The sequence below is a fragment of the Pinus tabuliformis genome, chromosome 7 (assembly GCF_031772625.1).
Source record: "Pinus tabuliformis cultivar Carrire ecotype Pingquan chromosome 7, CPIR1, whole genome shotgun sequence".
NCBI lineage: Eukaryota > Viridiplantae > Streptophyta > Pinopsida > Pinales > Pinaceae > Pinus > Pinus tabuliformis.
Window position 1 is genome coordinate 1,102,198,002 of NC_142293.1, and position 18,604 is coordinate 1,102,216,605.

Consider the following 18,604-nt stretch of genomic DNA (forward strand, 5'->3'; position numbering starts at 1 on the left):
TTTTTTCTTCACTTAATGGGTGTGTTTACGTTAGCAAACCCTTTTCCTTTTTGTTTATTTTAAAAAGCAAACTATCTAATTCTAACCTTGTAACATCCAAGGGCTCAGATTAAACTGATGAGCACCTTATTATACTCTACCTAACTATTGATCTACCAAGATTAAAGAGTTTGGCCAGATCTTTATTCTCTAATTATAACATCAAATTTAAAGCATGAAGCAGTCAAGATTAAACTATTTGACTGTCATGGGTTGTGGCATTTATGACAAGCTGCACACAACCATTATTTTGGGGAAAAATAGTAGTGGCATTTAGACTTGCTCACTTTCAGAGTTTATTTGTTTTCTTTTCTTTTTAGCCTAACATTTTCTTTTTGTCTTGATTTTTTAGGACATCTAACCTAACATTTTCTTTGATGTGGACATCATCATCAAGATATTTTCAAGAACATTTTTTTAATATTGTTATGTCCATATCTTAACTTAACATTTTTTCAAAATATATTTATTTATTTATTTTTGACTATTTTATTCTATCTTATCAAAACCAAAAAATGCTACAACAGGTTCCAGAGATACGTTGTATCCTTGAGCAACATTATTCAAGTTGAACCATGCACTTTTTAAGAAGCAGTGCAAAATCAAATTTGGAAAGATGCAATGGTCAAAGAATTTGAGTCCATCATAAATAATGATATATTGGAAGTAGTTTCAAGAGCCCAAGGTAAGTTTCTTGTGATTTCTAAATGGTTGTTGAAAATTAAACATTGTGCGTATGGAAGTATTGAAAAATGTAAAGCTAGATTTGTCGCTAGAGGTTTCTCTCAGAAAGAGGGAATAAACTATGATGAGATTTTTGCACTTGTTGCTCGATATATTACCATGCGATCTACTGTGGCTCTAGCTCCTAGCTAGGGATGGACTCATCACCAAATGGATGTGAAAACTTCTTTTCTGCATGGCTTCCTCAAGGAAGAAATATTTGTGGAGGAACCACAAGGCTTTGAAGTACATGACAGGAAAATTCATGGACGTAGACTGAAGAAATCTCTCTATGGATTGAAGCAATCCCCAAGATAGCTCACATTGATAGCTTCTTGATGAAGCTTGGTTTTATCAGAAGCAATGATGATCCAAATCTCTACTTCAAAACAGTCCAAGGAATGCCTTTGATTTTGGTATTATATGTTGTCGAAATATTCTTGACAGGAGGAGAACCTCTTATTGTCATGTCCCTTCTCAAATACGTTTGTAACAGGGTGTTGCTACACAATTTTGCACAATTTTGGCTAAGGAAGAGAGCCCATCATTTTCAACTTAGGGACTTAGGAGGCAATTCAACTTTATTTGGTTGTTAGTGGAATGTGGGGGCCACCCACATGAGAATTCGAATTGGGCCATTCAAATGGCTTGGAGGGAAGTCGAATAGGTGGATGGAGGGGCCCACATGAGGCAAGGGAGGCCCAAGGAGTTATAAGGAGGGAGCAACTCTCATTTTGGGATTCATTCTTACATCTTGCAAACAAATCACTTGACTGTTCGCTCTGCTATTTAGCTGAGTCAACCTACTGTTTAGCCACGAATCTCTCAAGTGGGAGATTCAACCTCTACTTCAGGGGACCTTCTGTGCTCACCCTAGAGAGGCAGTTCCATAAGTATTTCAGGAGTTCCAAGGGTGTGCTACATCACTTCCATTCAGCGCAGAGCAGGGAGTGTGTATTTTTGGGCAGTTGGGAATTACGTAGGGGGATCTTGGAGCCATTAGAGATCAAGTGTTCGCTGAGAGAGTTAGTGCACTGAGAGAGCAACAATAGGCTAGCATTCTTTGTGAGTTTTGGAGCCAGTAGAGGCAGCATTCCAACAATTCGAATTGCTGGGCTTGGGGGACAGCGTAGAGGCCTTTCCAACAGTTTTCGTGGAGCTTGGGAGTAGGTGCCATAGGCCGGAAGTGCATCCGGGAAGTTAGGGATTTGATAGTAGGGGTCAGCCTAGCATTTTGGGACCATTTCCGGGAGGGTTTACAGGCAGTTTCTAGCAAGTCGAGTTTTGCAGTTACAACTGAAGTTGGGTTCCAAGGGGGGTCGAATTTCAGAAGTCTAAACCAACCAAAATCCTTCGCGGATTTTTTCTGGGTTTATGCCAAGGAGTTTGAGGTTAAAAGCACATAATTTTCTGGGCATAGGAAGTGGACCTTTCAGCCATTTGAACTTTAGCAGAAAGGCAGTTTTCTGGGCAACGCAATGTAGATTGGTGCAATAGTTGGACAACCTTCAGTTCAACCATTTTCTCACCTGGGTTTGGTCATGCTTGTCCATTGAGACAAGCCCAGGTGCACCATCTTATTATCCATTGTATTTTGCCTTCATAAAAGTAATAAAATGGCTCAGTAGTTCCTTATTTGCAGCATTTCCATGGGTGTTTAATGTGTATTTCGTTTTTGTAATTTGTTGCATAGATTATTTGCTTTATATCACTTGTATTCCTATTTAGGATCGTTACAGTGGTATCAGAGCGTAATTCTTGGCTCAGCTGTGGGGATTGTCTTCTATGAGAGAAGGGGACTAGCAGAATAGCACCTACCGAAGGCAGAGGTACTGGAGCAGAGAAAGAGAGCTAGAGATTACTCCAGACATGGAGGACAGAGGGAAAGAAGTATTAGGAGAGGAGGACATGGTGGAATCCAAGAGCAGGGAAGAGATGGCTTTCGACAGCCTCTTGAGGGCCCTGAGTGACTTAGCCAAGTGTTAGAAAGACATGTTGGAAGACATCAAGTCGCAGAACAGAGAGAGGACCACTCCTAGGGGATTTCTGTTTGGGGAAACTTCTGGGGCGTCTCAGCCATTTGATCATCACTCACCAGCAGCGCAACACCCATCAGTTAGTGGGACAACTCGTGCTACACTGCCTTCTTTTGCACCAATAGCACAAATCGAATTTGATAAGGGAGAAGACCCCATTCAAATGGGAGAATATTTCAGAGAGTGGTAGTCTATGGACGCAGACTTTAAGAAAGCCCTCTCTTTCAAAGATTTCTGCAAGCTCAAGCAGATTGAGAAGAACAAGGGTTATGGAGGACAAGGAACCCAAAACTACGAGCTGTAGAGGACCATAGGGAGGATGTAATTCCCTACTTTCGATGGCACTGCCAAGTACACAACTAGGGATTGGGTTGAGAAGATGGACACCTACTTCCAATTCAACCGGATGACAGAACAGGAAGCCATCAAGATGGCCATGCTGCACATAGAGGGGGAAGTCCATGACTAGTGGTTTCATGGCTTGAACATCCTAGGGCATGCCAATTTGGCTTCTTATGAGGACTTCACCAGGAGGGTGGTGGATCGTTTTGACTAGAGAGATCCAGAGGCCCATTTCAGAGCACTGACCCAAATGCGCCAAACAGGCAACCTAGAGTAGTACATCTCTAAGTGTTTGTGAGTATCAATGATGGTTCCGGATCTGTCAGAGGCTAGGAGGGTGTACACCTTCATCGAGGGCTTACTTGAGCCCCTGCGTGGACTGGTGAAGTCACGCAAACCCTCCACGCTGCAGGAAGCAGTTTTGTGCACCAGAGACCTTTAGGGGGTCATCCCCAAGACTAGAGCACGTTTTCCTGCACGGACCCCTTTTTCACAAAAGGGGCATGAGACTAGACCTCCACATCAGAGGAGCACACAGGGGAGGGGGCAGTTAGATGATGAGACATGAAAGGACCTTAGGAGGAGGACCCTGTGCTTCACATGCAGGGAGCCCTGCGCACCAAGCCATTGGTGCACTGCGGTAGAGCACACTATATTGAGGTTTTTCAGATAGTGACTAGGAGGACGAGGTGGAGCAGGATTGTGGTGTGGTATATGGTGAGAATCTGGCAGATAGAGGGCCACCACCACCACCTCCATAGGGTGGGGCATCCCTTGGCCCAGTTGAGGGATTTTTTGCTTCCTTATTCGAGATTCCAAAATTTTTGAAACTGAGGATTAGAGGCAGTGTACATGGGTAGAGGGTGTCAGTCCTAGTTGATAGTGGGGCTACCCACAATTTCATAGATGCCCAGTTGGTTCAGAGGAGGGGCCTCACCACGACTGAGTTTGAGGGCTTTTCAGTCCTATTACCAGGTGATCGTACCATACAATGCACTCAATATGTGCCTTCCTTGACGGTAGTTATGGGGAACTACTCGACAAACCATTTTTTTGTGGTCGATATGCCACACACCAACGTGGTGATGGGTGTCCAGTGGTTGTATTCGCTTGGGTGAGTCACGATAGATTGGAGGAAGCTAGAAATTGAGTTCATTGAGCCAGATGGCAAACTGATAGTTTTGAGAGGCATGTAGTCTTATCCACCTTAGACAGTTTCGACCCACATGATGGAGGCAGATCTGCGACATGGGGACATTGCATGGGAAATTGAGCTAAGGATTTCAGAGACTGGTGGACAGGCTCAACCACCACCACTAGACATACAGTCTTTGCTAGACAGATACACAGTGGTGTTTGGGGACATTCCACTAGGGCAGGCACCAAACAGGGATTTGAGCACACTATTGAGTTGGAGCCAGGTGCGCAGGCAGTGATCAACACCCCTTATAGGCATCCCAAGGCCTATAAGGATGAGATAGAGAAAGCCATCTAGGAGCTGCTAGCATTGGGCTATAGCAGGCCAAGTTCTAGTCCCTTTGCTTCTTAAGTGGTACTGGTGAAGAAGGATGGAACCCTTCGGATGTGCATTGACTACCGGGCCGTCAACCGGAAGACACTGAAGAACTGGTACCCCATTCCCCGCATAGATGAGCTAATGGATGAGCTTAGAGGAGCCAAGTACGTCTCTAAGATCGATCTGCGTTCAGGGTACCACCAGATCAGGGTGAGGGATGATGACTAGGCTCTACATGGATGATGACTTCCTTTTTTTTGTTTCTCACATTTGCTAAGGGCACTGACTCAGAGAAGTATGGTGACCATGATTTTGACTCTACACTAGTGTGGGCTTGTGGGATTCTCTCTTGTTTCTGGAGGGCCCATTGGCATTGTCAATCCAACTCCTATCTTAGTAGTCAAACAAGATATCCTAGGCCCCAACAATGGGTGACTGCCTCTAGGCAACAACATTGTATGAAGTCTAGTTCCTCCTTGAGGTATTCTCTCGTACAATCTCCTACCCATAGTTTTCTCGTCTCAACCTTGGATCCCAGGGGAGCTAGCTCTAGTGAATCTTGATAAGCTAGCTCTAAGGGATCTTGATAAGCTAGCTGTAGCAGATCTTGATACACAAGTCCTTTTTGGGCACACTGGATTTTTTATCCAAATGCATTGTACATCCTTCTTTCAGATCTTCTCTCTCCTTTTGGAGTTCTCATGTTTTAGGTTAGATCAGCACTTCACTTTATGCATCTTGCTCTATTTACTTCTTAATATTTTTATATCTTCTTCTATATAGGATCTGTTTTTGAGCTCCTACTTTGTATCAACATCATTATATTTGGCAATCCCATTGACCTACTGTAATAGTCATTAGTTGGGCACTGGTAATATTGTCTTGTCTTTTCTAGCCCCATACTATAAGCTAAAATCACTTCATCTTTCACATTTTACACAGCATTTCCTTAATCCCATTTGTTCTCTACTTTTGTGGCATTCAATAATACATGGAGAGAGTAAAACCCTCGTGAAATTTTGTTTGATAAAAACTTTTTGGCTGGATTTTGGCTTTCCACTTCCTTTAACAATTGATTTTCAAAATACACTTTGATGAATGATCATCGTATTAATGACACAGTTGCATGGGTGCTTCTAGTGCTGCTTTAGCCACACCCATACCAGCTGCACCTGCATGCAGACAACCTCCTTTACAAAGGAAAGTTGCTACACCTTCTTGCCTAATGTTATAAAATGAAATGAAATTATATCGATGTCCACGGCCATAATTTGTCAATGTGACTTGCAAATTCAGACAGTAATGATAGCAAAAGAAAGGGTGCCCATGGCATCTCTTTCGTACAAGTAAAAAACCAATTTCAGTGACAAACAGAAATAGGGTTGAGCGAGGATGGGACAACCCTTAATAATGAATTGAAGTACAACCCTGAATAGGAGAACACAGTGAGTAAGTGCTGCCACATTGGAGAAAGTAGGTCTGCTAAATCACAAGCAAAAAATTGAATAAGAATGTGGTCTCTGAACCAGAGTGGGAGCATGTTTCCCCTTCAATCACTTTGAAATCACCAATACTGAGTCCAGTAATGTCAACTTTAGAGTGGCTTGGACTGAGAGGAGCTGGCTGGGTTAAGGGAGGCAGTTGCGAACTCTGTCCAGAAGTTCTCCTAACATTCAAGGTTGAAAAACATATGGAAGAGGGAAAAAGTTTACACCCGCACCCACACTCCGGCTACTCCAATACAACATTGGCTAATGATAATTTTCTAAGAAATATGCTTATCAGCATTTGTCTTTGTCCTAAATACATATGTTCTCATGTGGCAAAATGCCTTTAGGTATTCGCTACCTCTTTAGTTTTGGCTTTAGTTCTACTCCTGTCAAGATGATAATTTTATTTTATTTTTTTCTTTTAAATCTTCTGTTAAATTAATTCTTTGAGAAAAAAAATACCTGGAGCAGGAGTCTTTTTACTGGAACTGTATTAATATCATTGCTGTTGTGTAATTTATTTTATGATGCTTTAGGTGGTCTGCGGAAGCTGGAGGGCCTAGCAAAGGTGCACCAGAATTACATGATATGATAGCTCAATGCATATGTTCTCAATATCCTGAGTTGGTAAGCCTGAACATATGCTAGTTTACATGAATGTACATAGCAATATTTGATAAGTGGTACTAAAAGAGTGCTAAGATCTAAGCATGAATTTTTGTTCATATTAAAATGACTTATAGCAATGATGTAAATTGGTATTCGTTATTCTCAGTCAGGGGTTCTGTTTCCTTTCTCGTCTTAAATCTTTTTTATGTTCAATAACATGCCAGAAACTGATTTTGTGAGGCTTTTATATTTGCATGCTTGGTTGGTACTAGGTAGTTGACTAAATATATGCTATTCCTTGTAGTGAAAACATTTAAGAGGTTTGATGGCTTTCTTATATTAGTAAACAATTTCAGTGTTTCCTTGCTACATTAAAATCTTGAAAGGCCGACATAGTTCTACTTGGAATTGATATTACTGTCTATTTAGATGATAATGGTTTTACAACAAGGGTCTGTGTCTCAAACATAAGTGCAATGAAATTTACATGATGATGGAAAACATGAAGAATTGTAAATTTATAATTGTAAGATGGTTTAAATGAATACCACGCACATCCAACTGCATTGACGGGTAGCAAATTACTCATGGTTATATTTCAGTGCTTTGTCGTATAACAGCAGGAAAACAAATAAGCCTCTCTTTTAGCATGCTGAAAATTACTTTGCATGGATTAAATTTGCTGTAAAAAAAGAATTCAGTCTAATATCCCTCGATCCTTGATTCTGAATAGACAGGACAATGTTATTACTGTGCCATGTGATTTGCAAGTTTGTTGCAAAATACTATTTTTGCAATATTTTGGATATGAAATAGGTATTTGTAATAAGTATATGTGCTCTGATTGGGTCACAGTATGTTCAACTATTTTGGTGAATAGTAAGCAATATGCCATTTGAAAAATAGGGTTCTGTCTAGATATATTGTATAGGTACATAAGCAATTTATGAATGATTTGAAACCTGAAATGAACTGTCAGAAGGACATTTTCTGGAAATTGTTGTACTTCGCAGTTTTTGTGATATTTCATAGAGAAGTGAACATTGTATTGGTGGACGAAATGGTAGCATGGGCTCAACTAGAACTATGAAAGTTGTGATAACGTTATATAGATGCAAACAGCTGTTTGAAATCTGGACACATAGACACTTGCTAATTATCTTTTCATTTTTCCAGGATATAGTAAAGGCTTCAACACACTTCGTCCGTGGAAGTCAGCCAAAAGCTTTCGCGTTCGCATTGCTTGATTTTATGGATAAGGTTTGTCATATAGTTACTTCCATTATTTCTACCTTTTACTTTTTCTAGTACACTTGCTTTGTAGCATTAAGAACAGTGCCAGAGGTATGATGTATGATCTTAACGATCCTGTAAATTTGTAGCTATTTCTATCAAAGTAGCATGGTTCTTTACATTATCTAATGCTTTACACGAAATTGATATTGAGATGAACATAGTGCTCTGCTGATAAGAGAAGAATTGAGTTCAACTATGATCTAAAAAATATCCACAGGAAATAATATTCCATGCTGTTGAATATGGTTGTTATTGATGTCTAAGACTGTCCAAATGAATGAGGAATTTGGACAGTCAAATAGCATATTTCAAGACCTTCCATTGATATATGGCATGCCTTCTAGAACATCTTGGTAGCAACATTGATAGTTACGATCCCAAGAAAAGACCAAAGTGGTGGCATAACACCATTGGAGAATCAGAGATGTTTGGATAGATGAAATGATTGAAGGATGATCATTGAGAAATTGGTAAAAGAAACAAAATACTGTCAACTTTTCTCCAGTGGCTTCTGTTTAGGAAGTATATGAGCCACAAGTGTTTGAGGATGCAAAAGGCGGACGTGAATTATAGAAGGGGCCATAGCAGTCGAATATGAGAGTTTGACAAAAATATCAAACTTGGGATCTCATATCTCTCCCACTAGGGAAGAGATACATTAGTTGCAAATGGGCAGACAAGGTCAAATACAAGGTAGATGATACACTTGACAAGTACAAGGAATGATTGGTTGCAAAAGGGTTGTCTCAGTGGGTGGGAATTAACTGTGAGGAGACCTTTTCTCTTACAGCAAAGATGAGCACCATTTGATTAGTTCTAGCCATTGGAACACAATTTGGCTATAAGGTCCATTAGATTGATGTGAGGAGTGCCTTTCTTAATGGAGGTTTTGGGGAAAAGGTCTATATGTATCAACCATGGGTGTTTCATGTTCCGGTGAAGGGCATCTTGCTTGTAGAGTTAAGAAGGGGTTCTCTATGGTCTGAAGCAGGCACTTCGTGCATATTAAGATTCGTAGATACTTGGATGAAAACAAGGGTTCGAGAGTAGTCATTTAGATTCCAATCTATACATCAATAATGTTGGTGATGATATGATTCTTCTACTCACATATGTAGATGGCATCATTATTACAGGTAGTGAGGCAAGTGACGTTGAACAAATGAAATTTAATATGAATAAATCCTTTGACATGACTGAGGAAGGGCTCCTACATTATTGTCTAGGTGTAGAAGTTTGGAAATTATGTAGCAATATTTTGGTTTCACAAATAAAATATTCCGAGACAAGCTTAGAATGACAGATTGCAAAATCTCATCTATACCTATGGAGAAGGGGATAAAGTTTTCAGCCAAGATTGGCTCTAAGGTACTTAACGAGTTAGTGTATGTAGCTAACAAGGAGCTGAGTTATGCTATGAGCTTCATTTCTAGATTTATGATAGTGCCAAGGGTAGAGCATTGCAATGCAGTAGAGATAGTGTTGAGATTTGTGAAAGGGACACTTGATGTTGGCATTCTGTATGACATAAGAAAAGATCCTACATTGTGTGGGTTTACAAATTTAGAACAGGTAGGTTGTGTCGATGATAGAAAATCAACATCTAGATATGTTTTGAGCCTTGGCACATTTGTATTCACATGGAATAACAAGAAGCAACATGCAGTAGCCCTTCATTGATAGAAACATAATATAAATGATCAGTGAAAGGAGTATGTGAGGTAGTTTGACTCAGAACGATGCCTCTAGACATGAAGATGCATCAGACAGAGCTAACACCCCTACCCTGTGATAGTCATGGAGTTTTCAAATAAGCCAAGAATCCATTCTTCCATAAGTATACCAAACATGTTAAAATACATTACCATTTCATCAGATAGCTTGTAGAGGATGGATTTACTGAGTTGTATTGTCCCACAAAAGCCAAGTTCTAGACGTTTTCACCAAGCCTTTGGGTCATGAAATGTATGTAAAATTTTGGGATAAGCTTGGTGTAGTTAGTAGATCGACCATTAAGGGAGGGGATTAAAGCAAATATTAGATTATAATCGTCAATTAAGTATCAGACATAGGCATCAATAAAATCACTTGTACTATAGCTTGTTTTATGCTTTTTTGCTTTATTTGACTTTAGTTTGCTTTGGGTCTATTCCACATTCATAAAGAGGATCGACTCAACTAGCTTGTAACTCTTTATAAGAAAGCTTTTGCTTTCTCAGTATCAATCCGATCTTGGTTTTGTATATGCGTTCATGTTATCATTACATAAACATATAGGAGATGTAAGAAATATGAAATCTTGAAATTCAAGACAACATACTTTATCTTGTAGCAACAACTACATATCTTCCTAGAAATTTTGGAAGAAGAAATTACAACAATATGCATAATGTGAAATTTCCACGATTGCAATTACTGGATATTATTCTCCTAACTTGTGTAGTTTATTTGTCTTTTGTAAATTAATTTTACAACAAATAGTGAATAACTCACAATTGCAATCTTCACAATTAAAAAACACCGCGGAATATAAGATTGGAATTGAGAAAATAATATGCAAATAAAAATATGACCCATTATTTTTGGACAATTGTCCCCAGAAAAACTATGAAGGGAAAATTAGTGCAACAGATGAGGGTTTTATTATTATTGAGCAATTTAGGAGAATTTACAACTTGTTGCCTTTCATTGGCAAACCTCCAGCGAACATTGATCTCCACTGGCAAAATTTACTGGAGACTAACTGACTCCCTCTGCGACTTGATTTGGCCCTCTCTCGACAACTTGCACTCTCCCAGGCTATTCACACTGCCTCTGGGAAATACAGACTATTGCCTCCAGAAATTCGATTAGCCATTGGAATCTCCTTCCAGCAAGTTGTCCTACCTCCCTTTGCCTCCGGAAAATAGATTCGGCCTCTAGCAACTGAAACATTGTCTCCTTTGGCAACTCGCACTAGGAAATCTGGCTTCTTGCATTCGCTGATGTGGCCTCCTCTGTAGATGAATTCAATCTCCTCTTCTGTCTCCCTGACACTGGAAAATACTGAGGACATCTCCTCTAGACTCCTTCTCACAAATATCTGTTGAAACCCCTGCCTCTGATGCTTACCTAACTTCAATCGCACTCTTGCTGAATACCTGCAACTGGGTAGTCGAATTGCTCAAAGTGGTACTCAACGCATTCTCCATACCCTTTGACCTGCTCTTATCATCCCTCGTTGGAGTCCCAACGGCCACGATCACATCTCAACCAATGGCTAAGATCATTTTGACTTTGTTAATTAACTTTTTTCGGAAGTCTCTCGAGCAAAATTGAACTTCTCCAATTAATTCACTTTAATTAACTAATTTTCCTTAGTTAGACTTAGGAAATATTTAATTATTCGCTAATGAATTTAATTGAGGTGTCTCCAAGTCTTATCTCATGAAACCTTTTCTAGGTTTTGTAGATCTTGTGTTCCTTAGCCTCTTAGGCATCATAGAGACTAGAACACCTGTTCGCTATTACCATAATCTAATACTCCCTCTTAGCGACGAAGGTGTTCTCCATTGTACCCACTTTATCTCTAAAGTATACAAACTTTTCCCTCCCCAAGGCTTTTGTGAGTATATCAACCACCTGCTAATTTGTGGGGATATGCTGTAGTCGAATTGATCCACACTGCACACAATCTTTGATGAATTGGTACCGTATGTCGATATGCTTCAACCTATCATAGAACAATAGATTCTCAGAGAGCCTGATGCAACTCTGGTTATCGTAGTAGATACTGGTTGACTCCATCTTCTGACTGAACAAACTCACTAGCAGTTTTTGATGCCAAATAACTTCTCTTGTAGCCATGCTAGCTGCCATGTATTCTGCCTCTGCAGAACTCAGTGCTATGGACTTCTACTTCTTACTGCACTAAGATACAACCCCTGATCCAACGTTGAAACAACACCTCGATGTGCTTTTCCGTTCCATTGAACTGCCTGCCCAATCTGCATCTGTATATCCACATACCCTGACACCCTCACCTAGAGTATACTTCAACTGATACTCAAGTGTGACGCACAAGTACCTCAATCTATGTCTCGCCATTGTCCAGTGCACTCTCTTAGGTCCCACCATAAATTCACTAAGAGTGTTGACCACGCAACATATGTTTGACCTTGTGTTGACCAGATACATGAGTGAACTGATGAGCTCTCTATATAAGGACCTTGTGTTGACCAGATACATGAGTGAACCAATTAGCTCTCTATATAAGGTTGGGTTGATGTCCTTGTCCTCCGATGCATCTATCTTCCTCCTGTTAGTAATCATAACTGTGGACATAGGTCTACAATCTTGCATCTTGGATCTCTTCAGGATCTCTATAGTATATCTCCCTTGACCAAGGGAGATCACCCTATCCCTCTGCTATACCTCCAAGACTAAGTAATGCATCAGTCCCAAATCCTTCATCTCAAATTCTGCTGCCAGGTTCCTCTTGTAGTCCTCTATGAGCCCGGATGACCTTGTCCAAAAGAGGTCATCCACATACAACACTAGGATGAGTGGCTCACCCTCTACCATCAAATAGTAAAAGTTGGAATCCGCATCACTCTTCAAGAATCCCATCTGCTGCGAGTAGCTATTAATCTGACCATACCATGCCCTCAGAGCTTGTTTGAGCCCATATAACACTCTCTTCAGCCTACACACGTGTCTGCCCCTCTCATGTTTCTCGAAGCCCTTTGGCTGTTCGATGTATACCTCCTCCTCTACCACGATGTTCAAGAATGTTGTCTTGACGTCCATCTGGTGAATTTGGTAACCGATTTGAGTTGCGAGAAATATTATGGATTGGATGGAAATATTTTTGGGCATTGGGGTAAGGGTATCCTAATAGTCTATACCTTCCTTCTGCGCATACCCCTTGGCCACTGACCTAGCCTTGTACTTGTCTACACTTCCATCTGTACCGTACTTGATCTTATAGATCCACTTGGAGCCCACTAGTGACATATTCACAGGCCTAGGCACTACCTCCCATACATTGTTTGTCATGATGGAGCTATACTCCTCTACCATGGGATCCAGCCACATCTGATGTTGTGTAGCCTGATATTGTGTAGCCTCTTGACAACTAGAAGGTACAATAACTTGTGCCACAAACATGTGGTACCTATCTGGTTGTCTGCGCTTCCTCTTGCCCGTCTCAGGAGCCCCCATAAACTCCTATGTATCCTTCAACATCTGACAAACTTCTCTCTTGGTCCGACCACCAGGGGTGGGTGGTTCGACCAACTTTTCATCCTACCTCTGCTGCTTCGTTCGCTACGATCTTGTTGGAACCCCTGCAATTGAGTTGGTGCTCGTACTAGTAACTATACTAGTGCTTTGCTGGCCTTGCAACTATCCCTGGAGTTGTCCTCACTGTCGGACTAATGGAGTTTCTGCTGGCTCAGTCTGATCATCTGTCGACATCTCGCGAGATCTTCTGAAGGCCTTCTGCTCCATGAACTACACGTCTCGTCTCATGATAATCCTCCTACTGCTAGGAATGTAGATGTTGTATGCCTTTGAGGTTTCACTATACCCAACAAAATACCCCTTCTCCACAGTTTGATCTAACTTATTGCGTTTCTCATCTGGCACCTGGCAGGATGTTATACTACCAAATATTTTGAAGTGACTGACCTCTGGTGTGTTCCCTGAGAAAACCTCCTCTAGTGTTAGCTTCCCCAACACCCTATGATGAACACTGTTCTATATGTACACCGCTGTGCTACATGTCTCTGCCCATATAAACATGGGCATGTCCTGATCATATATCATAGCCTTTGCAACCCCAACAATACTCTTGTTTTTCCGCTCCACTGCGCCATTTTGCTGTGGATTGTATGGAGCTATCCACTCCCTCTTGATTCCCTCTATTGGAAAGTGTAAATTGGTTGCTATTATATCTTATTTTCCTCAACCTTGATAGTGCTTATGAATGTTTTGTTATCTTCTTTCACTTCTTTAGTTAGATCTTTCATCAAACAATATCAAGAACAATAACAATAACAAAAGGAGGACATAGATATAGGCTCTCAGCTAGACAAAATCCCTGCAAGAGGAAAGCCCAAAAACTCTTCTCTTCTTAGAATCTGCTTCAAATGAGATACAAAGACTCAATCCCTAGACCAAGTCCTTCTCCCAATACCAAGTCTGCCCTTTCTCAAGTCCTTCCTTGATTCTGCACCAAATTGCTGCACCCTGCAAATTCGACTTGCCAGCTACAACACTGCTACTCGACATGCAGCTTCAACCCAACAATTTCGTCCTTGCAGCTTCTTGGAAGCCCTAATATAGCCCCCTCTTGAGACCTACTTAGAGCAAGACAACTCTCCCAAGGTCAAGGAGGTCAAGATAATTGTTTTCCCTCTTCCAGCTATCATATTCTGCAATTTGTCCTATTGCAATTTGGACCCGCAACTTCGATCTATTTCTGCAACCCAGAAACCCTAGAATTTTGCACGTGTAAAAGAGATATAGCCCAAAAACAAGAATTTCGTCTTCCTAGCTTCTTCTAGACCTTCGCCCTCCTTTTTCTGTCATTCCCAACTATAGATTGAACTCTTTCGTGTAGATAGAACTTGTGAGTGTGTATATGTCCAAATGAGGTTGAACGACTTCCCTTATATAGCTTTCTCAAGGGGTCGAATTCCCTCCTTTAGGCCAACTTGATGTTACCAGGGCCGACTTGTACTTAAGGAGTTTCTAGGATTCTCTAGACTAACGAATAATTCTTTTTTCAATTACATTTTTCCTGGAAGAGTTTTATAAACATGATGTTGACTCCTTTGACTCAAGACAATAAATCCTAACACCTAAAAAACTCTAGAAGCATGTAGAACATGCTTTTACCTAGAAGACCATCAATAATGAGCATGAAACCCATGCTTTAATAATAATAACTTTTTCTTTTCTTTTCTTGTTTGTCACATAGGATACATATTGAAATGAGTACAACAATTATGAAGACCGAAACTAGTTACATTTCTCAACACTCCCTCTTAACTAGGAGGTATTCATAATTGTACAACTAGTACAACATCATATCTCAAATTAAAGAGTTCTCACAAGAATAGTCGGATTGATAAGCCATATTGTAAGTATCATCATCATGACCAAAATTGACCCTGCAACGTAACTGGACAAGCTCTACTTTAATCAAGAGCATTATGCTCGGAGGCTTTACGTGTGATACCACACTACCTCTATAAGGTACAGACCCCATCTAGATGTCTACAAGGTATGTCCTTTTAGGACTATTCTTGTCTTGGATCTCCACTCTTGAGTCCTTAAAGAATATTGGTCCTCTTTGACCACTCTTCTCTCGGATACCTATGACATCCTCAAAGAGTGTCTGTCCCTTTCCGTTCTTGGATGTTATATCCTTAAGGAAACCACATATGCTTATCCAATCCTCTGCCATTCTCTCTTCATCTCCTGAAGAGGAGAATGCACATGTGATGTCTAACATCATTCTCTCAACCAGAGAGGACATCCCTATTCTCCTTTAATATGTAGAATAGAACCTTGCTCCTATACAAGGAGACTCCTTTACTCCCTCTCAAAATCAGAGGAGATCTAGACTTCATTCCTATTTTGGAAATCAACTTCACAAACCTTACAACTTGTCTTTATAAGAGTGTATCAACTACCATTTCTTCATCGCTGTCCAACTCCCTCTTTCTTTGGTTTCATCGATCTTCTCTTTCTTTCAAGGTATCATGGAACCACCTTCTCTGTTTAATATTGTGACAGGTTCTAGGCCAATCTTCTTGCTCATCACTTTCTTCTTTGATATGAAGGCATTACATTGAGCCTTCCCATACTTCAAGCTGATCATAACTTCTTCTTGAAAGTGATCTTCCTTTGACTTTTAGGTTATATTCTCGCAGTGCTACCTTTTAATCCAAGATGTCCATATCTTGACTTCACAGTGGCCAGGTACTAGATATCGAGCTTCCCTCAATATCCTCCATATAGTTGAACTTTCCTTAATTGTCGTCATCAATTTCTAGCACATCTTCCAAGTAGAAAAATAATATGTTAACTAGATAACCAACAATAATGAAAATTAGACTTACCTCTTTGTTATGACCTTCTCACTCCATCAACATCCTCATCAACCATCTCCACTTGAAACTTCTTCATGCATCAGAGTGCCCAAGGATCGAACTTAATTACCAAGTTACAACTTTTCTTCTGAAGATTCTACTAGATGTTAATCATTATTTACATATTCTAAAGAAAGTCTTGATCTCTTATTCATCTTAAAGTAAGTCAAATCCTATTCTTTTCAAGCATCATATATCCACATACTTAAGCTTATTTTATGACCAACTTTTTCTCCCATAAGATTCTTATACATATGAATCTTATCCAAAGTTTTACATCTAACATGCATTCGTAGGCTTTCATCCAACCATCTAGCTATCCATATATCTCACAAAGAGCCTACATCCTGACCCATTGCATTCTTTCATCCCTTTATTAGTATTGACTCTACGTTATGTGGAATTCATACTAACCTTGTCATAGTGCTTTTCCCAAGAACCTTCCATAATGATGGTTCTTCCAGGATCACGATGATCCACCTAAGCAAGATGACTTCCTCTAACATAATGTTAGATAATGCCTGGATGATCAATATGCAAAAATGGTCTATCTATCCATCTATCTAGATGATCTCTACAAAGAAACTTAATCATGTAAATTCTAGACATGCTACTATCATATGATTCTTCCTATGATGCTATGCAAAACATACTATCCTAAAAGAAAGATTAAACTTCACAGAGAACTTGACAGTCAGTGAACCTTCTTTAGTAGTAAAGATCCTTCACTTCTTCCTTCTTTGCTTTCTTCTCAGGTTCTCCCACGACTTCGACTAGATGAGCTTCATTTGTTTCCTTTCTCTTATTGTTCTACTTGTTTGGACAATCCCTTTCAAAGTGTCCAAATTCATTGCATCCAAAACATCGCTCTTTGGACATGTCTTTCTTTCTTCTTGGACTTACCAAACTTTCCTTTCTTCAGCTTCTTGACTCAGGCTAGAAAGGCTTGAGATTGCTCATCAGATCCAATATCATCCTTGACCTTGATCCTTGATTCTTCCACTATGCACTGCGCCCACAACTCATCAAAGGGAGTTGAATCCTTCTTGGAGTAGATGCTTGTTGCAAAGATGCTCCATTCTGGTTGCATTCGGTACAAAGATGGTTACTTCAGAATCAGTGGTTGGTTCCTATTACCCACCACCTGTGGGTAGTGTATATAGGGTAAATTTTTTCTCCTAAATAGTCCTCAGCTGCAGCCCCCTGATAGCTCGATGTGCCATTTTCTCCACCACTTGAGCTAGCCATGTTGTCCCTCGCCCATCTGTTATGAATATATGTTTGATGGTGGGCCTTCCGACCCTAAAGGTATGGCTTTTCATTGGTATAGTTGAGTAATTTTCCTTACCTGTCATGGGCACTTTTCGGCATGAATATTGGTGGGGGTATTTGGTGGAAAGAGTGGGTTAGTAAAGCTAAGCCATGTTGAACGCTGAATTCACTGACTGAAATCATTTGCAGATTTATAGACTGTAAATTTAATATTTTTATTAATGATTGAATACGTGATTGATGCTTACGTTCCCTCGGATGGTATTCCTAAATAGGCAGTGACGGGTCACGAGGGTACATAGTCATGTCTTTTGACAATGACTTTACATTAATTAATAATATTAAGTATGTTTAATTAAATAATTGATTATTTAATTATTATTATATTTATTCATATTTTATTTAAATTATTTTATGAATTACTTGTTCATAACAGTTAGGATTGTATTCTTGTCTCCATTATTCGATTTTGTGGTTACCCTCGTATCTTAGTCCCATGGGATCTCCTTTATTGACCATTTGGCTTTGTGTTGGCACTACATGGGAAATCCTTATTTTGGTTGTGTGGTCTTACTTCCCGATACCACCTACATCACTCTCGTTCCATTCATTTTAGCCCAATTCATCTATTTTCCCGTCCCTGTCCACGTGTCCACTGGTTCCACTTAGGGTTAGCTTCCCTCGTCCTTTGTCCACACCTTGGGTTGGGCTTGGAACGATGCCCTAGAGATTGAAGCAGCTAAAAAGAAAAGAAAAAGCATAATTTGGCCACTGTTAACAGGAAATGTACCACAAAATGCAAAAGATGGTCGGGATATACAAATTTAGCATGTGGGTAAAAGCCAAACATGAGCTCTACCTGTTATCGATGGCCATCACCCTGGCTCCTATGGGACTTAGATGAGCCCCTTCTATCATTAAGGAACCCATGATTGTCCCAACGCTTGGTGGGCAATGAACTGCCACACCTTAAGGGGCTATCCACTGCTACATGTTACACATCATGCTCTTATCATCTGGAGCTCCGAGCTGTTATGAAGAAAAATCAATAAAAGCAAAAGGCATATGAAGGAGGGTGGAAAAACAAAGGTCGGGGTAACTCATGTACCATGAATTTCTCCCTCCTACACTCACATACCC

The 18,604-nt window shown here is 40.2% G+C and overlaps 1 protein-coding gene across 1 annotated transcript in view; it reads left to right on the top strand.

Annotated features, from left to right (window-relative positions):
- The window catches only part of LOC149251400 (golgi-to-ER traffic-like protein), a 400,402-nt gene that overhangs the window by 250,794 nt on the left and 131,004 nt on the right, over positions 1-18,604 (top strand). Inside the window, exons 6-7 of the mRNA XM_089459410.1 lie at positions 6,683-6,773; positions 7,932-8,015. Coding sequence (XP_089315536.1) covers positions 6,683-6,773; positions 7,932-8,015 — 175 coding nt within the window. The remainder of the gene's footprint in view (positions 1-6,682; positions 6,774-7,931; positions 8,016-18,604) is intronic.